The 24,769-nt window shown below is 42.2% G+C and overlaps 1 protein-coding gene across 1 annotated transcript in view; it reads right to left on the bottom strand.

The window, feature by feature from the left end:
• The window catches only part of LOC147701898 (histo-blood group ABO system transferase-like), a 621,989-nt gene that overhangs the window by 371,860 nt on the left and 225,360 nt on the right, over positions 1-24,769 (bottom strand). The window contains exon 5 of the mRNA XM_086930527.1: positions 441-476. Within this exon, the coding sequence (XP_086786653.1) occupies positions 441-476 (36 nt within the window). The remainder of the gene's footprint in view (positions 1-440; positions 477-24,769) is intronic.

The following is a 24,769-nucleotide window of genomic DNA, read 5'->3' as shown; positions in this document are numbered from 1 at the left end:
TATCTTTGAGAAAAAAAAGCCGAAGTCCTGAAGAATCAAGCCAACTGCCTAAAAACTGCCTGAAAACGCATGCCTTCAGGTTTTCTTAATAAGAATAAAATGAGCTCAATACAAAAACCAATATGTTCCAGAATCTTGATCCCAGTTGACCTAAGGACCATCCTCACTGCATCTTTCTTTAAAGCCCATATGAGCAGGTCAGAAAGGCACAGTTGGAGTTAAGGAACTTGCAAGTAGCTGGCATATTCATCCTTGTTCACCCTTGAAGCAGTGAAGAGTTTTGGAGTTTACATAGGAGATACATTTTTGTATTTGTTTCAGGTTTTAGGCACATCATTGGCCACCTTACAGTTTCTAAGTCTGAAATTTCAATGAATACAATATGCCTTCATACACAAAATATTTGAAACAATTGTAAAGAAAGGTCCAAAAACACTCACGGAGGTTTGAGGATGTTTGGCTTCTCATAGATTAAGCTGGAAAGACAGTAAAAGAAATTATTAAAGTTTTGATACTAAATAGAACAGTGTATTTATTGACATTATAAAAGTTTACAACTCATCAGCATGTGACTATGATATATGACACTTGAAATCTTTTAAATAGCTTTGGACAACCACAATATTATTTTGCTTGAAGCGTTGGTATGTCATCGGTTTCAGAAAATGTAGGATCAAAATTGGCACCGCATATATTCACCTTCATTATTTTCACTGATGGTTACTTGAGGGAGGCCAGGATATTTACGTGCTAATCCTTCTGCTAGGAGCATATGAGAGCAACCCACTCTTCTACAAAATTACTAGGTCTAGAGTGAATTGCAGTAGTTGGGTTAACCATGTAGGGATGAACGTAGACAAATGTGTGAAGAAACCCTTTCTACCTCCAGTAGTGAGTGTACTTAACATGTACCACAAAATAGGCAGTCATCTTTGTGGGGAGAATTGAGCGACACACAAATGGACCATAAGAAGGATAAGACATTTTGTAACAATTAAAGACGTGGCTTCCAAAAATGTAGGCACATTATACCACACATTCCCTACCACTCTGAACATGTCAACGCCAACAAAACTAAATTTAGAAGATATACAGTAAACAATAATTACATTTTGTAACCCCCTTTACCCGGTTTTTTCCTTTATGAGAGGGCCTTACATTATAGATCAGTTGAGCACCCATTTTCCCATAGTAGACGAAATAGACTAATAATTAGTTAAGCACCAGCTTGATACAATCGTGGATGGCAGCATTACCAAATATTTACAAAACCTGAAGGCTTAAAACACATAACATTGACAACAAAATCCATTCAGTTCACACTGTGCAAATGGAATTTGGGATACAGCCATTTCTTTGCAATTTATGTCTTTAATAAGCCCTAAATATCTCTGGAGTGTGCCGCGGACGGAAGTAGAGGTACATGGATTGCTACAAGCACGTTGAGAACTCTGCCATCCAGTATTCTATTTTGGTAGGACTGCTCCGTCCCAAAATCAGAACCAATCTGTGTTTTTCCAAAGAGAAGGCTAGAGCGACATAGTTACAATATCCTTTCAGAACATCATTTTCATAACCTAGAAATGCCATCAATGGGGTGATCACTAGCTGGGAGTCGTCATTTTCTGTAACAAGGTTGCAACATTATAAAAAAATGACTGAGATGGCCATGTTTGAGCCGGACTTTCTTGTCTATGTTTTCAGGTGGAGGTCAGGAAGATGAGCAGCTGTTGAAAGGAGTGTGTGCATGCGGTAGAGCTGGGAGAGTCGCGGCCTGAAGTTTGTGCTGGAGAAGAGTCTGTGCCGGAGTGAGCTGAGAGGTCACACAGACGCTGCCTGTCCAGCCATCAAGATGTCTGTAACCTGCCAGAGCAGGGGATGAAAAGATTGGGAGAGCCATGTTGGGGCTGAGTTGGAGCGGAGGGCTCCAGTGCATGGGGTTGGCCTCCAGTTTTGAAGCAGCAAGAGCATGGTAATGAAAAAAGGACAATGCAGTGAACAATGATGACAGAGACATGTGGTACTCTGGTTTATTATACACATGAATCAGTTTTGTATCTGATATGTAATTCATGTACTCTAAAGTCCTTATGTGATGTATCTGGCTCTATTGTAAAGCGCTCTGACACCTTCGGGTAAAGTGCGCTTGTTGGACTTGGCCCTTTTTGCAGGGTTATCCCTAAACTTTTTGCATCTACCTCCTATTTTTTCCTGACCTGTTGTTGTGGGCTATACGACTCAGTGCACTTTACTGCTGCTAATTAGTGCTAAAGTGCATATCCTCTCTGTGTAAATTGTGAACGTGATTGGTTATCCATGATTGGCATATTTGATTTACTGGTAAGCCCCTAGTAAAGTGTAAGGAGTGTCCCAGGGGCTGTAAATCAAATGCTACTAGTGGGCCTGGCCTGCAGCACTGATTGTGCCACCGACACGAGTAGCCTTGAAAAGGTATCTCAGACCTGCTGCTGCAGTGTCTGTGCGCAGTTGTTAACTGTAATGTCGACCTGGCAAGTGCACCCACTTTTCCAGGCCCTAAACCTCCCTTTTCTTACATGTGAGTCACCCCTAAAGTAGGCCCAAGGTACCCCTGTGGGCAGGGTGCAGTGTATATGAAAGGTAGGGCATGCCCTGATGTGTATGGCATGTCCTGATAGTGAAATACTGCCAATTTCATTTTTTACTATTGAAAGGCTATCTGTCCCAAAAGATAGAATGGGATTTTATTTATAACATCTTATAAATATAACTTCCAATTGGGACGAGATAGAAAGTGGAGTTTAGTATGCTTGAACTCAGAATATAAAAATGCATCTTTTAGTACAGATTATTTTTATTTTGTGTGTTTGAAAATACTACTTTTAGAAAGTGGGTGTTTTCTTGCTTAGCCATCCTGTGTGCCTCTGCTGGTTTGTGGATTGACTGTCTGGCTTTTGAACGACAGGGGCTGGGGATGTGCATTCTCTCTGACAGCACGGGGGAGTTGATGTGTGTCCTGCCTTTCCTGGATGAGTCAGGGCTGGGCTGAATAGAACTGGGCTGTATTTAGAGTAGAGGGAGTAGATTTCTTTCACACCTGAATGGGCCTGGTCTGCCTTGGATAATGCTGTCTCCACCTCCTGCCAGACAGCTGCACCAGAGAGGACAGAACTGGTTTTGGCTGGGCAAAGAGCTTCTCAGCCACTAGAGAACAAAGAAATTTGTTCGATAAAAAGTGGGGCCCGATCCCCTGAACTTAAGATTACTTCTGGACCTAAGAGGAACCTGTGCCAAGGAGAAAAGCTGAGAGGAGGAGTACTGCCCCTTTTACTGTGTGCTGTGTGGGGTTGGCCTGCAGTTGCTGTTTCTGCCACAGGAACTTTGCTTTGAACCTGCTTGAAGAAGATCTCCAAGGGCCTGAAGTGTGCTGGCCTCCCGTTCGGAAGTCTCAGGGACACCAAGACTTCACCCCAGATCCCCTGAACCCTCTTGCAAATATATGTGCAAATATATCTGACAACTAAGGTTGCCTGCCCCGCACGCTGTCCTGATGAAGACCCCACATCAAGGGCACCACTAATCCCTGCAAACTTCCGAGGGTCGAAACATCGACAATAACCTGTTTGATTGTCAACTTCACGCCAATATTTTTACATTTAATGTATTTTGTGGAGTATGATATATTTTTTGATTTATGCATCGAACCAACGGTCTTATGTTTTGTGTATAGAAATTAACTCACCAATGCATTTTTGTTAATTGGCTGATTTTACTGTCACTAATTCCCTTCCATCACACCATCCTCACCCAATCACTTCCTCCTCCCCCCTGGGGCACTGTACAACCGATTATGATATGTAATCAATGTTGAGTATATTTAGTATACCTAGTGCCATTGTGAATAAAACAATGTGGATGCCTTCATTGTCTCTGCAAAAATCTTTTTGAATTGCATATACTTTGTTACACTCACGCTAGGCCCCCTTCTTCTCAGTACCTATATAACCCAGGTCCCAGTGACTATGTTTGGGTAAACCCCCCTATATATACACATCAACCTCAGTACCGGCATCGTGCATCGTCATAGACTTTGTTTCCAAGGTACTGTTTGTTTAGGGGTCCATGTGACCTGATGCCGCGCTCCTCACGTTTGGCGTCATGCTTTAGATTTGGAATGAAATGAAAAAAATATATTTATAAAGCGCATAGCTACCCTAAGGCATCCCAGCACTATCAGCAGCAGTGGACAGAGAAGACATCTTTACTGGACAGTGATTTTGAAAAGCCAAGTTTTAAGGAGTTTTCGGAAAGGCAAATGGCTGGATTCCAGATGTATGTAGGGAAGGAGGGCATTCCAAAGCCAATCAGCATTATAAGAGAAAGAGTGGCCGTCGCTTCTTGCTCTCTTTATTTTTGAAACGGTGAGCAAGAGGTTTGCCGAGCAGAGACTTCTGCTAGAGTGACGATTGATTGATTAATCACCAGTCGGTTTACTGCTGTCACGGCGTTGCAATAGCCCCATAGGGAGCTATTTGTTTTCTACCTGCTTTTTTTTTGCAATAACTGTTTTAAAGTCGTATTTTATTACCTGTATGTTGGATTTTTGTCGTTTTGGTCTAGTTGATTTTAGATAAAGATACTTTATTTTTCTAAACTGGTGTGGTGTCCATTTGTTGTGTTATCACTGTATTATTTGGTGTTTTGAGTACAAATGCTTTACACATTGCCTTTGGGATAAGTCTGCCTGCTGGTGCTAAGCAACCCAGGGGGTGAGCAAGGGTTATCTAAAGTGTGTATCCTCCTTACCCTGACTAGAAGGAAGGGTCCCTATTTGGACAAAGGTACCTACCTCTGCCAACTAGAGACCACCATTTCTAACAGCACACTATATAAAAATGCATAAATAAATACATAGTATTTCGGAACACACTCATGCAAGGTGCAGAAAAAAAGCTACCTGGCTTCCAACAGTTCAAATCAATTGCCTGCTGACTGGCCTGTAATATGTCTGGTGGGTGTATTTTACTTACATTAACTGGAATTTACCATTTGTAGAGACAACCTTTATTTCTGGAAGCAGAAAGACCATTGTGTCTCTGTTATGTCATGTTCCTATTTGCGCACCCATTTTCTTTTAATGTATACTTCTTCAGCAGCTGGTAGGTCAATAATTAAAGTGATATACAACTTCCCGATTATTTTATTAGGCAGTGATCAATGTGAGTGCCTTCCAATCTGCATGCTCCTCAGGCATGGTATTATATATCCGAGTAACAGAACTGCAATTTATGGGACATAAATACATCCACTGATATGCCCTCACCACCATTCACATATTTCAAGAAAGTTTTAAATGTCTTTGTTAGCAAAGAGGTGACCATTGTCTTCCAGTTCTTCCCCTGTGACAGTTTATTGCACCCCTTTTTGGTGTCTTTTGTATACTGGGATTATCTGCTAACGACTAAATGGGGAGTATGTCTCTGTGGTTCCAGTCATTGCCTCCAGCCTTGCCCATGCCCAAATAGTGCAGTGCAGTGTACATATTTTTTTACTTGGACTATAACGTTTCTGGAACAAGGCCCTGTCTAGTGGAATGGGAGTCGCCAGGCCTGCCTCTAAGTTTTGATGTGGGACCTCACTATCCTTATAAAACTAAAAATGTGTAACCCGTGCTTCTGCAACATAAAAGTATATTTCAGAATTTGGGGTAGCCTGCTCCCTTTTTTCATAGGGAAGTTGAACTTTAGTCGATGCTATTCTGGGTTGATACTATGACCATGAAAGTCTAAGCATCAGGGTCTTAAACTGGCCACAAAATGATCTAGTTCTAGTGAGCGGAATAAGCATTATGTCTTGGTAACAGCACCATTTTGAAAAGCCATTTGCTGCCAGTTATCATCAGTGGTAATAGAATCCACCTCTCAACTAACTCTGTAATCCCAATCACACATTTCCCATAACTTTCCCGCATCGCCACCAATTCTATATCCAACTGATATTGAATACCTAAATATAGCATTTGTTCCAGTTGCCATGTGATTGGAAAGTCCATGGCTAAAGGGTAGGTTTTCTCAGTTAGGGGCATTAATGCAGATTTAGAACAGTTTATTATCTCTTGAATAATCTGAGAAATGTTTGTGCTGAACCTTTGAATAATAATAAAAGAGTGCATTCATAGTGAGGATTTTGAAGTACCAAATTTCTTACCTTTATGATGATATTATTCCCTCTATATGTTCGCAAGCGGTTCCACTGCCAGAGCACATAAAATGGGTAACAAGTGGCAACCCTGTTGTGTTCCTCTACTAATTGTGATTGGGATGGGTAATTGAACATTGACCATAATCCTGCCACTGGGCTGAGTTTAAAGTAAGATCCATTTCAGAATAGCTTTACCCATACCCATTCTTTCTAGAATTGTCTTTGGGAATGGCCATTCAATAGAATCAAAGGCTTTGGCAGTGTCTAAACGCGCCACCACTGCCAACAGCCCTGGGTCAATCTGATGAGTCACTGCAAAAAGCATATGCAAGTTGTTGGCTGTTGACCTGTCCAGTAAAAAGCCAGACTGATCTGGCCCAATCCACCTATGTAGCAGTGAGGGCAGTGTATTGGCCAAAATCTTAGCCAGAATTTTTTGTCAACTTATATCAGAGACAGCAGACAATATAATTCACAGTAATTAGGGGTTTACCCAGCTTGAGCAGGGTTATCACAATAGCCCCTCCAAGGGATCAGGTCAATACTCCCAGCTCTAAAGCTTGATTGAAAAAGTTATTTATCTTTGGTAATGCCTTATTTGGAAGAGACTAGATCTATATAAACATATAGGGTCTGCGGTGCACACCTTTGTTTGTTTGTTTGTTTAAACCCCAGTTAAAAAAATGTTTAAGCAAATGGTTAAGTAGTCATGTATATTTGCTGTGTGCTACACAGTGTTTGTGGGCTGCCTGTCCCATGTCTGTATCAGTCATCAATAATCAAGCGAGCTTGCACTTGAGTAACTGTGTGCACTACCATGTGCAGTTTACGTGAAGATAAACAACCTGTACTAACTACTATTGAAATTATTCCTGTTCAGCCTAGTTAAACAATAACAATTTTTAACACAGGATTATTGCTGAGTCAATATTGTTTGTTATTGCACAATTTACATGTGAGAAAAACCTCTATTTACGTCAAAAATGTATAAGTACATCATGAGATTATAAGACAAACATTTTTGTCATGTATCCAAAAACTGACAATACAATTTGACATGTGTACAAATCTACGAAGCATTCCATTCCAGGGTGGCCTGTTGCATTTCGGGACACGACGTCCCTTCTTCAGGGGCCACTGTACTGAAAAAACAACAAAATGAAGATTTGTATGTATACAAGTCAAGAATCAAAAATTATATCATGCTGTTTTATCACATGCATAAAATTTTAAAGAGACACCATCGATTACCGTCTCAATGAAGTTTACACATGGGCAGAAATGTACGCTCAACGCAGACCTTATAAAAATCTGAAAACTTCCTCTGAGGAAAGCGTTGTGTCCGATCGTGAGACACAAATAAGTAGACCACCATTGCAAATTGTTACCACAAGCAGTGACGTGGCCAGCACTAGTACCAGCATCCAGCAGGAAGTTTCAACTTTAAGCTCCATTAGTGACCCTCTTTTTTGTCCAAAGGCCAATTACCTCTGGGACCACCGGATTTAACATCGAGCAAAACAAGCATATCAAAACCAGGAGAGGAAAAAGAAAAGACAAAGAAGAAACCTTGTCAAAACTTAAGGAGCCAGAAACAATAATCATTAACATCTCCTCCCAGTCTCTCGACGCCAAACAAATTTGTCTTTTAAACAAAGGCTCTTCCTTCGTTCCTACGTATAAAACCACCTTTCATGAAACTGGAATTGCTGTCTATTGCTTTATGCGTACGCTCCGACTTAGGTACTTCTTTGATAACGTGGTAATCCATCCGATCACCAAAGAGGAACATGAGTTCTTGGAATTCAACCCAAAAGCTTTTTCACGGCACCCGTGTCTCATAAGATCCTTGATTGCTTCAAATAATCGATCAAACAGGATTTAAGCAAACTTAATTACCAGCAACCAAAAAAGCTCCAATTTATCTGTTAAGGAGAGAAACATCTTAAGAGACTAACATTCCAACCTGTGGATAAAGGAGGGGCACTGGTGATGATGGATGCATCGATTTACCTCCAAAAAGTGCTTGAACATCTCTCTGATGAAAACAGCTATCTGAAATTAGATCACGATCCAACTTCAGAAATAATGCAGGTCTTAAAGAGCATCTTTGAAAAAGCGCAAAACATGGATTGTATAAAAAAAAAAAACAAGTATAATTCTGTTGCAACAATATCCCAAACGGCCTCATATCTATACGTTGCCGAAGATTCATAAACACAGGATCAATCCTCCTTTCAGACCAATAGTATCTGGGTGTGGTTCACTTTTCGAACCATTGGGGGCATACATTGATCATTTTCGCCAACCGATTGTACGGAACTGGAAAACATATATCAGGGCTACTACTGATTTACTTAGCCAGTTAGATCTTTCCAATACCCCAGATTTCTTGCTATGTACCATAGACGTGACATCGCTGTATACTTCCATCCCACTACAGGAAGGCCTGGAGGCCATCAAATGGGCTCTTCTTAACCAACCCGAAATAAGAGCACACAAGGTTTTCCTCATGAAATTGTTACAATTCTGCCTCCAACACAGCTATTTCCATTATAAGGAAGACTTCTTTTTACAAATAAGCGGCACATCTATGGGCTTTGGGGGGGCACCCACATACGCCAACATCTATATGGCTGCATTCGAGGATAGATACATCTTGAATAATCTAGAGTGGAACAGTCACCTAAACATCTATCTTAGCTACATCGATGATAGCTTTCTAATTTGGTCTCACACCGAGGAAACATTACGCGAACAGATTGAAATTCTCTACACCCGCAAAAATGTATTCAATTTACCTTCAACATCAGCGCCACAAGCTTATCATTCCTGGATGTATTGTTGGAGAAATTAGAAGAAGGGATCAACACCAGCGTGTTTATTAAACCCACAGACCGGAAGAACACCTTGCTGTTTCAAAGCTTTCATTCGCCCAAATTTATTCAAAATTTACAATATTCTCACATGATCAGGTCTAAAAGAATTTCATCTACCACTGAGTCATTCCAAACTGATCTTGAAAGGATTAGGACCAGATTCCTGCAACGTGGTTATCCCACCACAATTAAACAAATCGCAGAGGACCGGATCACTAAAAATGATCGTAAAACTCTCCTGGCTACCAAACAGAAATTGCCTACTAACCGTATAGTTTTCGTATCCAAATTTTCCAAAAAGTCAAACAACATAAAAAAAAAGAATTCTCAAGAGATGGGAATGACTTACACAAGAGCCGGATTTTGGGTCTTCATTCTCACAACCTCCACTATTTGTATACAACAGGAGTCTAAATCTCAAAGAACTACTGACCAGAAAGCAGGCTGTCATTGAAACAACCCACACAGGTATGAAAAAATGCCATAATTGCATACATTGCAACAGCGTCATACAACAAACTTCCATTATTCATCCAACAACAGGAGCCAAAATTCAGCTCAAACACTCCTCTGACTTCAATACCACCAAAGTAATATACTGCATCAAATGTCAATGTGGCCTGCTATACATAGGAAAAACAAAAAGAAAGATTAAGACTCGAATTCGCGAGCACAAAAGCATGATTATAGACAAAAATTCAAACTCCAACTTGGTGGTTCATTGGCTTGAACTGGGGCACAACATCTCTCAGGTTCACTTCACAGTAATAGAGAAGGTGTGAATTAAAGAAGGAATGGATAACAGTAAGAACCTCTTTCAAAGAGAAGTAGTTTGGATCCGCAAGTTGCAGTCAATGATGCCAGATGGCCTCAACAATAAAATTGACTTTAGTTGTTTCTTGTAAAAAACAGACTTTTGATTCCTTCCCAATTCAATTCAATTCAATTCTTTATTCGGTTATTAAAACACAATAACCATAAAAGATCAGATAAAATCACAGTTTATAAATATAACAAATTCATCCACTGCACCAGGGTCAATTAATCATAATTCAGGATACAATTGATTTCCGTGATTTAAGAACATTTTTTAATAACGAGGAAATTGATACAACTGTTAAAATATTGTCAAGTTTCTGTAAAGCTAAAAAGGCAGGGCGACAGCGATTTATTTCCATGGTCTTTAGTAAAGGAACAACCTCCTTCCCATTATAACCCCTCCTTAGACACATCTTCACAACATACGCTCACTACTTAAACACACATTAGTGTCAGATTGTTCTGCTAATTTTTCATGTGTCTATTGATTTTGTAACTAGCAGTATGTGCATTTAACTTTGTCAGATAATTCAACTAAACATATCTTTGTCCCCTTTTTTGTTGCTCACTTTAGTCACACCTTTTTCTGTCTGGGTGGTGGTGTCTTGTCACTGAGTTTCATGCCATGGTTATCTAATTCTATGTGTCTGCTTGCTGTAGTTGTTTCTTTTCTGACTCTTTTTGTCTGGATTTTCCCACATTCTGAGGAGCCAACTTTCCATGACAGTTTGCATCGTGTTAGTATACCGATGCGTTTTTTTTCGTTTCTCAATTTTAATTTCTCAGTTTTTCTTTAAACATATTTGTATTTGTTCTTTTTTACATCCTCCCCTTTCTTCCTTGCTCCTTGTCCCTTCAGTTCCTTTCCCCAGGGTTTCTATTCCATTATCTCAGCCCGCTTTCCTCGCTTTCACGAGTCTGTGAGTGGTATCACTCAGTTTTTTTCTATTCCAATATTGCGGCGATTTTTGTGCATCCGATCATGTGTACTCGCCGGCGTCCTCGTATTGCGGTTCACCGGCGCGTCACGAAGTACCAACCTCGGGACTCCATTCAGCGTATACCGGCATACGGTAAGCCTTTTGCTTCTTCCAGTGTGCTTTGCTCTTCTTACAGTCTGTGTTTGCAGCCGTGTGTAACTCGCCGCTTTCTTATTGTCTTCCAATGCGGCCCCCAGGGGAAGTGAGGTCGACAGACCAGTCTTCCCCTGGGGTGTTGGCGCGAGGCCTGGACAGGAGAGTTAGGATAGGCTGGGGGGTGGCCTTAGGGGTAGGGATCTGGGGAGGGTACCTAAGGGGACAGGGGAGGAAGTTCTTCCTCTTTCTGTCCCCAGTGCCGCAGGGATAGAGGTTAGTTTGTCCGCCCTCCCACCCAACAGGTTTCAGGAGTGGGGTACGGGCTTGCTTGTTGGTTTGCTAAAATTGTTTGGCGTGCCAGTTTAGGACAGTTTGACACAAGGGGGGTGTGTGCAGGACTTGGGAGGGGTGAGAAGTCCATGACGGGCAGAATCACCCTTCTGGGGAGGGGGTTACGGGTGCAGGATGGGGGTGTGGTAGACGGGGGTGAGATGGCAGGAGATGCTGGAGGAGTATGAAGGTGAAAGGGGAAAGTGAATGGTATGTGTGAAGAGGTCGTGGTGTGAATTGGAGTGAGTAGTGGAGTATGTGAATGGACGAGGTTTGGAGATCATGATGTTGGGGGGATTGTTAAATGTTATCAAGGTTATGTTTAAATCTGGTTGTCATACCTGTCCTAATAAATGGCCTTTTACGCTAAGCTAAAGGCGTGGAGTGGTTATTGCGCGAATTCGCCACAAGCGTTTTATGTTGTTCTTATAGTCTAGCAGGTATGTGGCTGCATCGCCTGGCCCATGCGATTATCGTTCAGCTTTTGGCACCCCGAACTTCATTGTGTCGTTTTTTGTCTGTTTCCTTTCAGATATTTCCTTCTCTGACATTTAACTGGTATTCAGGTTTTTCCTTTCTCTGTAAGTTTGGCGGTTTTGTGAGATTCTTATCACTTCTTTTGTTTACGTTTTACAGTGTTGTGTACCAGTGCATTTCAGTCCCCAGTTACCTGTTTCTTCTACATTTAGGTATTTTCCCTTGTTTTACGCTCTCGATCACCACTTGGGTTGCGCACAACTTGTCAGTTTCCTGTTTTCACCCTTCCACGATTCACAATCATTATGAAACCTTTCTATTTTTAAGAGGGGTTACGTCTTGTTTACAACCCTTGCTGTCCCTCATTTATGGTAGCTATCTATGCATGTGATAAAACAGCATGATATAATTTTTGTTTCTTAAGTTGTATACATACAAATTTTCATTTTTTTTTTTTCAGTACAGTGGCCCCTGAAGAAGCGACGTTGTATCCCGAAATGCATCGGGCCACCCTGTAATGGAACTGAATGCTTCGTAGTTTTGTACACATGTCAAAATGTAATATCAGTTTTTGGATACATGATAAAAATGTTTGTCTTAAAATCTCATGATGTACTTATAATTTTTTGATGTACATAGAGGTTTTTCTCACATGTAAATTGTGCAATTACAAACAATTTTGACTCAACAATAATCTTGTGTTGAAAATTGTTATTGTTTAACTAGGCTAAACAGGAATAATTTCAATGGTAGTCAGTACAGGTTGTTTATCTTCAAGCAAACTGCACATGGTAGTGCACACAGTTACTCAAGTGCAAGCTTGCTTGATTATTGATGATTAGAGACTAGATCTAGCCACAGATTCCTTCCATTAGATTTATCCCCAGTCGCCAGAGGGCTTCGAGCAACTCCCTAACCACTGCAAAAGAACAATTGACAGACAGAATGCAGAACAATGTCATGCATTTACCCCAGTACAGAGATCTGGGCCTAAATCCATTGTTTTTTTACTCACCATGCCATTCCAGTTTGGACCCAGCCATATGCAAATCAGTCTTTACCCTGTGCCCAATGGAAACAGTCCAGCCCAAACTGCCAGGCCAGGTCCTGCCTAGACTGGAAACAAGCATCCTAGGACCGATTTCGGGCTTTCAGCCCTCATCAGCCAAGATAGCTTGACTGCAGTGGCATGCACTGGACGAAGTTGTTACGGAGTCGCTCGACACCCTCTTCCGATGTGCATTGGTACGGCTGTAGAACAATTTCTAGATCCAGTTTGGGGCCTGGATATAATTCCTAGGTAAGGAATCTGCAGCTAGACGTCTCTATCAGATATATACTGTGAATAGGAACGGAGAGATTTATTTTACATACGTCTTGCAAAAGGTAGTAGAGAGTTCATCACTCTCTGGTGCTTTTATCTTCTCTAGCATAATTGGGGAGCACAGTGGTTCATGTTTGTTCTGCTCTAAAGATGCATAATACATGTGATTCTTCTAAGTGTCTAAATCTGCTGCAACTGTGTAGAACTCAGAATAGTAACTAGTCAACTCTTGCAATATCTCATGTGTGCCATATAGAGTGCTCCTGTCACCAGACTATTTTGATTATATCAGAAGCTACTGATGCAGGCCAAACCATTCCCACCCAGGTACACCCTGGGCATTCCCTTTCACCATATCTCCATGCTGCTGTGTAATTCCCAAGAACTTTCACTTCCCTTTCCACTGCATCTCTGAATTCTACATGCTCTACACAGGGAATGCTTTCATTACTGGTTCTGTGTCAATCGTCTGTTTCCATTCAAAGGCACTGCTTTCTGACTCAAGTCTGCCAAGGCGCATTTGAAGTGCCTTGAGGATGCCATTTCTCTTTGCTATACATTCACTTCTAATGCCTTGAATTCGTCCCATAGACACTGTAGAGGCTTGTATAAACCCCCATTGGAGGTCTTGAGACCGGAGGGCATTATGTTGTGCTGCCACTCAATGAAATCCTTGAAGAAAGTCTTACCAGATCGAACATTAGATCCCCTATTACAGGTAATTCGAGCAAGTCTGATGCCAATGCTCACATATAGGAGTGAACCAATACAAGGAAAATATGTGACTGTTTTAGACAAAAATTTGGTAGGTCATATAGAACAATCTTTTGGCTACCAAATTATGTGTCACCTACCCAAATATGCCTGGAATTCAGCCTTCAGAAGCAATCGGTGGAAAGAAGGGGTGCCCACATAAAAAGCTGGCACAAGATCAGAGGCTCGGAGCAGGGATCCCTAAATGCACATCTGTTGGTTGAACTGCTACATTGTGAGAACTCACCCGCCTGAGAGTACTTGCTAGAATCATTGGAAAGGCTTGAATTGATTAGCCTCTGAGAAACCCCCATAGATCATAAGAGCTTCAAAAAGGACGTAAATAAAGTAACAAAAATGATATCCTCAATAGATAAGGACATTGTGGCCAAACTGGCTCATGGATTGACTGTACTTAATGATTATGTAGCTCTGATGCCACACACATATTTAAAAATGGCGGTTAAATAAGAGATAAAACTAAAATTCTTAAAATTGCTCTTGGGTATTATACCAATTCTCCCTCACTTGCTGCCATGGAAAAGGAGATTGGAGGAACAGGGCTGTCGTCTTTGATGATCAGGAAAAGAGGATCTAATACATATATCCTGCATCTGCCCAAGCTTGTTAGATATAAGGCAGACCTTGCTTCGACCAACATTTTACCAGAAGGGCAACAGGTCCTGCAGGTAGGCAGTAAAATTAAGTTTTAACCCAGAGGAGATCCAATTAAAATGCCAATTCACAAAGTATTTTGATAAAGTGGCAGAAAGACTTAAGCTCTTGATACAAGTGACAGCAGAATAGAAGACATCTGGCTCACTCTGATTGAGCATTTTAATAGTCAATAATAACTGCACTTTTTGCACAAGCACTTTATTCACGATTTTCTAAATATGTTATAAGGCTTGATCAGAAACTGTGAATCATTGGCATTTTGTTCATATTTTCATACATTCAAAAAGGCTGAACAGACAAAAATATTGAGACTCATTTCGACCTCTACCTAACGCACAATAGTTGAAAGACTAGATTTTAAAGGTTATAGTGTGAACTGTGATAATGGTTTTTATCTTCCTTTGTTATCTTTTAACTTGTACTGTCTCAATGGGTCCTTTTTTATCTTTTTTTAAATTGTGAGTTTTAGTTAACTGTTTCAATAAAATGACCTAATTACCTAGAGTGGGGGGGTGAATCAACTGATCCCGAATTGTTTGAAAAGTAGTTAGGGATTGCCCCCTGATCCCAGATTGTTTGAAAAGTAGTTAAGGATTGTCCGCTTGATGTCATTTTTGAATACTGGGTCAAGCAGGGCAGTCGGTCTTAAGTGACACAGTCTGTGTACGCATGTAATAGAGGAAATACTGAGAGGCAAATGGACAATGAAGTCTACCCAGCCAGTAACACCTCATGTACCCAACAACTAATCCAAGTTTGTGGAAGTCCCTTGTAGAGATGAGTAAAAGGTAAATATGAAGGAGTTTGGTTCCTAATTGTGCAATAATTTGAGCAAATCAAATTCTGCCACTGTCATTAAGTGTTGCCTGCATTTGTGAATGCCTAACTATCCTTCTTCTAATAATGTCAAGTTCTAGTTGCAGCATCAAGATATATTTACCACCCCGATTTATAAAATGTGGTGCACAATCAGTGAGGCTTTGCTACTGTTGCAATAAAATGCAGGATCAAAATTGGGACCGTTTATATTCACTACCATAATTGTTTGCAGTCCACTCCAGTCCTGTAGTATGACACAGCGTCCCTCATCATCTGATACTGTATATGAATAAGCAGGGAAATAGGGTAAGCCACTCAACTTCTGACGTACTGTGTGGGGCAGGTGGAGGCAAAATGAGTCTTCAATAACACAATGTCATTGTTATATCCGTCCAGGTAGGCTGACACTGGATACGCTTTATAATAGTTATTAAAACCTCTAACCCCCACATTGTGAGTTTTACTGTGCTGCCCCCTGTATCTCTAAATGTGCTTTCCAGCATACTCATGAGCCATATCATCTCTAACTAGTGTCTGCCAAGTGTGTGTAAACATATCTTCTGGTGGATTCTAAAATGCCAGTAAGTCATGAGGTATGCCAACAAAACTCCAAACTCCCTCCATCTCCCAAGCCACCTCCCAGATTGAGACCCAACTTCTTGATATAACTTCCTGTTAAAAAGTCCTGAAACAGAAATACATATGAGTACTATAATGCTTACCAAAACTAGACATTGCATTCTTGCAAAAATTATACAACTAGTTATACATACATAAGATCATATTGTACATGCTAATCTTAAAATCAGATACTTTTATATTACTGGGCAAGCAGCATATACAGGGACATCTTAAGGATTTAAGGGGCAAAGCATATTTTGGGGGTCCCTGTTTGGAACAGCTTTGAGCTTATGATCCAATCTCGGTGTTGTCACGCTGTCTTTGGCTAGCTCACTGACACTGCACAGGCACACTAGTCCAAATGCTAAATGTGTTTCCATCGAACAGTCAGGGATAGTGATGTGTGTTTTCAATATTTCGATATAGCAGAAGCGCACTAATAGTGTTGCAAATAATATCTGTGAGCCACTGCCATGTTTCAAATGTGAGCTCCTGTTTTGAACTTAATAGAATTTGTTTTATGGGTGTGGCACGGTGTTGAAAACCATAACGACAACATGTCTCCGCATAATGTCTGTAAATTACTCCCACACATCACCCATACTAAAAATAAACTAAGAGAAAGTGGTATTTAAAACAATCTATGTTTAAGAATCATTCAATGTCATTAGGGCAGGTAAGTGTGTAGTACAGAGCCAGATCTATTAGGGGTTGGTGTCCTGGGCCAGAGCCCACTTTGCCCATGCCTTAACATGTCTCTGAGCATGTATCTGCTTCACTGCAGTATAGTATGACTACGTTAGAGGCACATAATCAATTCTACCTAAGAGCTTAAATAATCTTTGGGTCTGTTCTTAGGCTACAAAAAACATTTCAACCAGCACTTTAATAGCATGCTAACAAGTAGATAACGATGAGTTATTCTTGCCTCAACTTATCCTTGTGGCATCATCTAGCTGGGTCTGTAATTAAATGGAGGTTTTTTACTGCCCCACACCCCATTACAGACAACAATGTCTTTACACTAAGGATTTTGTTCCACAAGCAAAGCCAGTCAGTGGCATCTAATAGCATATTGACTGATAGGGATATTTTTGGAATTGTCTTAACTTGTCACGGAACTTAAACTTCAGCTTGCCAGGATACAACATAGCATATGTCAAGCTCATGCAGTTTATTTCTTGATTGGTGCAAACTTCCCTTCTTGCATACTGCGCTGAACTGTATGAAATCCAGAAAGAAAGAGGTTAGAGCCTTCATGTTGCATAGCCGTTATTTCTCCGAGCCCTGTTCAAAATTGCACCACGGTCTCTGTTACTGAGCAGGGTCTAGGCCGCAGTGTACGATGTGCTCGAACTAACACCAATGTTGAAGTCTGGTTATCCTAGCCAAAGTTGTCATCAGTAATTGTTCAATTGTTGTAGATTCCGGTATGCCATCTATTCATAGGCTGCTTTTTCTAGAGCACGTCTCGAGGTCTTGGGTGCAGCCTGATTTCCTAGAGGCTGTTTGTGTGATGTGTGTGCGTTGTCGTGTGCTTTAGGCAGTACCAGTTAGTCAGATGGCCTATGTTGTGACCATGGTGGCACTCTACAAGGCCAGTTTGGGCCCAGCCTCCTGGACCTCGCCACTAGGTCTGGGCGGATACCCTCTTGGGTCCATAACTGGAACTCCCCTTGAGAAGGGTGCCGTCTGGACTTTTGCTGCTAATTCAGCCCCCTCAATGGTAGTCTTTTTCTAATTACGTTGGACTAGCTTGGCAGTGTCTCTCTGGGCCTGCTTCTGCTTTTCCGTCCTTCTCCTGTCTCTGCCAATAAAAGTGTAGCATGTGGGTTTGTATTTCCTGCCAATGTTTGATGTCTAACCCTACTACACTATCTAAATTGGTCTGGATCTCAGTGAGTAGTCCCCTCTTGAAGATGTTGTAGAAGACTGCAACCTGGGGATCTGTATCAGTCCAGGGCTGTTATGTCTCCTGCCCACATCATTCTCTTATTTTGTCTAGGAACTCAGTCATGGTCTCCCCAGACTCCATGCTCTGTGCCATCAGTCCTCCTATTTCTGGGTAGTCAGGGACAAGCTCCATCAGGGCCAATCAGATCTGGAGTCTGAATGAATTAAATGTGTCCCGTCCTACTTAGTGTTGATCAGAGTGACTGCAGGGATGTGGGCTGGGAAGAACACCATGGCAGTCTTCCCCAAAAAGGCTGCTGAGCAGACTTTTGATGTCGCCTACAGCTAGCTTTATGCCTGTGGTGTTCTTTTCAAACCAGGAGATCCATTTTCCTGCCCTGTCCATCAATGGGGACAGTTTTTTTCCTGAGCCTTTCTTTGTCTATCTGTGCCTAAGGCAAGTTGATGGTTCCTGCTGCACCTTTCTAGAGTAGCGGACAAATCCTGGCTCAGGGCAGTTATGTCAGTTGCTCCCCTATGTAGCGCTCCCAACGCCTCAGGCATTCCTGCATGTAGGGGTGTAGTAATAAACCACTGCACATAGAGGGTTCCAAGAACATTTATTAGGTCCTTAAGTAAACAGGTGCTCCCAGCTTGACGGATAAGTCTCGACGAACATTCTAATGCAGGCTCTAGGAGTCAGCACGGACCGTACCAAGGGGGAAGGAGGGAGAGGGGTGAGAATAAGGGAAGAGACCAACATGTGCTAAGTTACAACACACCTTTCCCCCTAGGGAGAACAGAAAAGAGGTAAAGGGCAAGGCCCAACCAAGGGAGGAGAAAACTAGCCAGATGAGAAGCAAAAACAGAACGAGGGGTAGAGAAGGCGAGAGAAGTGAGGCAGGGAAAGGGAAAAATGAGAGAGAGAGAGAGAGAGAGAGAGAGAGAGAGAGAGAGGGAGAAAGAGAGAGAAGGAGAGAGAGGGAGAGAATAAAGGAAAGGTGGGAGCAGGGGGCGGGTGATACTGAACGGGGAAGATGACGCAACAAGGATAAATAGAGTCTTACGCAGAAGACCCCAATTAAGTTTCAAAAACAGAACACCCTGAATGAGAATGTTAATGTCCCCCTTCCAAGGGGAAGAACAACCTTCCTTCATCCTAAGGAAAAGGAAGAAAAATAGATAATAAACACTCCTGCCCATGAGGATACCGGGTTCAAGTATTACAAACGACTATTCCCAAAAAATGACTGGGAAATCCCATATAAGAATGAAGGTGCAATTCGTCAAAACAGGAGTTAAGGTAAAACACATTACTCGTTATTTTTTCCTAATTCCCCACTGAATAAAAATGTGATACAACCGTAAACATGGTGGGGAGGGGGAAGCAAGGGGACCAATACAAAATGTCTTTTCCCCAACATTAAAGAAAAATCTTGAAAAAGTATGCTGTGTCACTAGTCATTACGAACCAGGGCACTCTAGTTTTTTATTGCCCAAATACTTGCTCCATTTCTCCACCCAGGTGAGTTGCCACAGTCACAGACTTCTTTTTCTTGGGGAATTTCCTGAACCACGTTGCACTGCAACTACCCCTACTCCTACGACAGTTTACCTTCTCATCACAATGATCAGCGTCAGGTCCAACAAAACTCCCCTTGTTGTCCTTTGAATCCATGCCATATGTAAATCCTGCTGTACCAGCCTCCTCAAAGACCCGTCTGTCAGCTGATTCCTTGAAACTAGTACAGTTGAAGAACAAGGTTGAGTCTTCCCTGTCTTTGTACACAAATACTCTCCTGTCTTCTTTGCGTGACCAGATCATATCTAGTTGAACTTTGCGGTGTGAACTTCGAGCATTGTGATGCGCCTCCTCCATTTTATTATCAGACACTTCGCTATTTATCCTGACCCAGTACTCTCCTTGCTTGCTTCCCTTATATTTACTTAGGCTCTGACTATTAACTCCAGCATGGTCAAAATCATTTGCACATTTCACCCTTGTCCAACGGCTAGAGTCGGCCTGTGCAGTAGAGCGCCACACTTTCTCATCTTTGTGGCTGGAAGATTTACACATATCCTTCTTTACTCTTGTGAATACAGTTTCCATATCAGTTCCCCTATTAGTCATTTCTTTTTTTCTCACCCCAACATCAGCACAGGCCTTTTCTCCAAATTTTTTGTCTATTCTTTCTTCCTCTACTTTCCCCAAGGATGTTTTTTTGTGAATTTTGAATTCCCCCATTTCTACTTCTCTTGTCTTCTCTTTCTTCTTCACCACCCTTGTCTCTCCAACATCAATCACTGTCTGTGGTGTTCTCTCCTTTAACATCTCCCATTTTACAAAATCCCGACTGTTGTCAAGTGTCATCTTACTCACGGGGTCTGTTTTTGTGGGGGTTTTTGTAAATCCTAATTTCTTTTGATCATCCCACCCTAGAACAGATATCTCTTCTTCTAAAATGTAAACTTGGACCTAAGTGCTTCTCTTCATGTAACCTAGTTTCATCCTTCTTCTACCAACCAAGCTAATGTTGAATCCAGAGTATGTTACCAGGGACGTGTCTGCTTCTTCCAATGTACTCCCTAGTTTTACTTCCAATTTCTTTCTCCATATACTTTTGCTTATTACAGTGTGAGGTGACCCAGAGTCAACTTTAATGTCAATTTCCACACCACCCATGTTGATCGTATACTCAAGTGCCGTTCCCTTTACTTGCCCTATTTTTTTGAAAACTCCTTCTTCCTTGAATATTGTGTTCCTATGTGTATGCCCATTCATTAATTGCTTGCAATGTTCATCTAAAACTTTCATGACTTTTCCAAATACATTCCTGTCTTTTCCCTTACAGATTTCCTTTTCCATATTGTTGTTCACTCTCCATCCAACGGCTCCTAAACAGTGTAGCAACATTTCTACTTTCTCCTCTGGTGTAAAAGGCTCTTTCTCTTCCTCAAGAATGGACAAGTAATTGTTAAAATATTCCTTCAATTCCACCCATTCTGCCCAATTAACATCGTATTTTTTATTAAATGACTCAGGTGGTGTCAATTTATACATCATGTACTTATCCATTAAAATATAGCAATAAGTAGCCTCTTAACTATGGGATTTAACAGTGCTGCTTTGATTATTGTGCTCAGAAAAGTTGAAGGAGAAGCGTTAAGTTATGTTATGCTTTCACGAAAAATGAATCAACCAACATGTGATTCTAAATGGACTGTAAAATATATATATATTTTTTTTTTAAATCTCTATATGAGTGCAAATTAATGCTATGAACAAGACTAGGTTGAATTAATAATTGCCTTAAAATACCCTGTGAGTCTTCTTCTATTTAATTAGTATATCTTCCTCATAATCACCATAGTGCTTTTCTCATTGACCTGTATATTCCTCCCAGACCTTTTTTTTGGGATGCAACTTCCATGCTGTACAAGTAGAACCTGTTATTGCCAGGAATACTTAAGTGAAGATGCGAATGCAGTGTCCAACAGTAAGATGGCGTCACTACGTGTGGTGCGTCACACACCGTGCGCGCTAAAACACTAAAGAAAGTAGTACGCTGGAAGGGCGCCGTTGGAAACTGCCAGTGAGAAATACCTCACCTACCTGACTTGTCAACTCAGTATAAGCTAATTAATACTTTAAAATGGTTAAGCAAGATAGTTCCGAAGACGACTGGCACTCACTGATGCTGATTTCCACAATGGTGTATGAAACATTTCAAGTATAGTATAATCACACTCTTTAATTGATGATGGTACCAATATTAGGGTGACTACGTCGTTTCCAAATCACTGCTCAAAATTTTCATTTGCAGAATTATACCACACCACACTGCCCCATATTTTCCCTCAGCTTTCCATTTAGATTAACTACGTATTATATCACTTTTAAATGGGGTATATTATTATTAGGTGCGTGGGCTGGACGGCCACAGGTTGGCAGCACCTACGAACATCAGCTCTATGATGCGCGCTGTAGAAATAAGGAGGTTAACTCTTCACAAGCTTAACACTAAGCTAAAATCAATATCCAATGCGGTAACAAAGAATAAACTTTGCTCTCAGCTCCGCTCAAATCTCCTTCTCACAGCGAACGAAGCTATCTCAAATATTCACACAGAAAGTAATGAAGGCTGCGAAGTCCTCTTTCTTTTTCACAATTACAGGGCGGGAACTTCCTGTCGAAGACTCTGCGGTTCCTCGGAGTAAGACCTGCTATGTCTTCTCCCTCACGAGTGTTCACTGCTTCTCACGCCCCGCACACCAGTCCTCACAAACCACGGAGGAGACAAAGCAAGGTGCTTACAAGGCGCCCACTCAGTGACAGGAACGAAACAATGCCTCCAGAAGTCGTTCGCTGCGTCACATTAACTTTGACAGCTTCTCACTTAGCCCCAAGCTCCCTAACGGCAACCCGTCGGGCTGAAGACTCCCCGAATACTTGTCATGAAGTAGGGTGAAATGGGTTACACTGCTTCTGACGAATCCTGTAATCTACACAACGGAGACTGAGAAGAACGCGCTCCACTCCGGCACTGCACCGACGGCTAAGCTCCTCTGCATCACAAGCACTAACTGCAGCCGTTCCTCTTCACACGCTCACCCTCGGCCTCTTCTCCCTCTGAGGTAGCTGCTCACCGCCACAGGTATTAGAACAGCTCTCACACGGTCACGCTGTGCTCACTCCGCCGGCGCTGCCTGCTGCTGTCTCACTTCACCTGTAGCAGACAATGCCGCTGGGCTCACCACAGAGATATCAGCTAGAAGATCCACCAACGCCAGTCAGACTTGATACGGAAAAACAAGGTTCCTCTGCTCCACACGGCACAAGCTCACCTTCACCGAGACCACACACCCTGCTTCCTTTTGCGTTCCGGATGTGAGCACCTCACGTCCCCAAAGGGAACACCTCGATGAGTACAGCTTATTTCACCAATATGCTCGCTGTTCCCGTGATCTTCCTTCATCGACTGGGTAAGTCATCAGTTTCAATAATTTTCTCCGCTCAAGCATCAAATTGCTCCAGGGGGAAGGCACCACGCTGACCCTGGCTCAGCTCCTCGTCCTCGTCGCCAAAATGTAGTAATAAACCACTGCACATAGAGGGTTCCAAGAACATTTATTAGGTCCTTAAGTAAACAGGTGCTCCCAGCTTGACGGATAAGTCTCGACGAACATTCTAACGCAGGCTCTAGGAGTCAGCACGGACCGTACCAAGGGGGAAGGAGGGAGAGGGTTGAGAATAAGGGAAGAGACCAACATGTGCTAAGTTACAACAAGGGGTCATTACATTTTGGATCTTCCCCTCTATGCTGAATGCAATACTCTGCAATGGCCATGTTCTCTGGTTCAAATGATCCCTCCTCTGGCTTGGGACGATCATACTGGCCCTTCCCTTTGGTCCAGCAGATGACAAAAAGGCCATGTGAAAACCTCGCCCTCTTCTCAGGATACCGGAAATTAGGGTCTTTAACAGCACGCGTTTGAAACACAGCACCCAGATAGAACTAACAATCACCCCATAGACTGTTACTGACTATATGAGCGATCACTTTTGATATAGCTCGCAGACCGCCCCTTTTCTTTTCACTACGTTAATTACTTTAAACACACGTTTTTTAGCATTGGAAAGGCATGATCATTCACTGCACAACGAAATACAGAGTAACACTCTAGGTTACTCCATATCACTACTTGACTTCACTTGAAATTACTTGTTTTGAAGTATCTTACGATTACCTCATACTTTTTTCAATGGTTGACAGGACCATTTTTGTTGAGTACCAACAGTAACTGCCTTTAAATAATTTGAATATACATGTGCATAAATCATAGCTATGTGAATTTAAACATAGATTATTTTTCCTCATGATATTATTGCTTGTTCAAAGGATTGGTCCCTGACAAAGGGTGAAAAACCCAAAATGCATTGGACACTCCAGTCCAGGCATCTTAATTGAATGTTCACATGAAATGAAGTTACATCACATGAATACCTACAACGAATAAATATATATGGATTAAACTTGTGTATTATCGAGTTTACACTTTGAGAAATCCTCAACAAGAGGTAGCGAGTTGTGCCCAGGGGGACACACCCTATGTAGGAGGTGCTATATTCATACTGACCGTGTTTTTCTAGGCAACATCTTGTCCTCAACATCACTTCCTGATGCTTCCTCTGTGTCACTAGGCCTGCCCGGTAGGAATGTAGCCCGCAGCCCTCCCTTTGAAGTTGGATCTTGCAGCAATGGTACTCTTTTATTCGCCTCCATTGGTGGCATCACCTGCCAGGAGGGCCATAAACCTCCCTCTGACATTATCACACACATAAGTGCATTCAGAAGTATGTGCTTCCTGTTCAGCTTGGGTCCGGTGGGTTGCTGCCGATGGGTGAGGTGTTGAACCCTGAGAGGGCTTGGTACTGAATTGAGCCGGGGCCGACTGTGCGCGGGCTGGTGTGACCTGGGATCATCTTCCCCTCCTGGCGACTTGCCGGGGTGGTCCAGCAGACTCCTTGACCAGTGGATTGGAGTAATTCACTGCGGCATTCACTGGGATGGCTGGCATCATTGAGAGCAAACCGACGGACCACGCACGCAACCTGGGGTTCATCCTGGACTCCTCCCTCTCCATGACCAGGCAAGTCAACGCCGTCTCCTCGTCGTGCTTCAACATCCTGCGCATGCTGCGGAAGATCTTCTGGTGGATCCCCACTGAGACCAGGAAGACCGTCACCCAGGCCCTCGTCACCAGCCGACTGGACTACGGCAACGCACTCTACGCCGGAACCACCGCCAAAATCCAGAAGAGACTCCAGCGCATCCAGAACGCCTCAGCCAGACTCATCCTCGACATCCCACGACACAGCCACATCTCCGGACACCTTAGAGACCTACACTGGCTCCCGG

The sequence above is a fragment of the Lissotriton vulgaris genome, chromosome 7, assembly GCF_964263255.1.
Source record: "Lissotriton vulgaris chromosome 7, aLisVul1.2, whole genome shotgun sequence".
In the NCBI taxonomy this organism is placed as follows: Eukaryota; Metazoa; Chordata; class Amphibia; order Caudata; family Salamandridae; genus Lissotriton; species Lissotriton vulgaris.
This window is presented reverse-complemented; position numbering and strand designations above follow the sequence as displayed.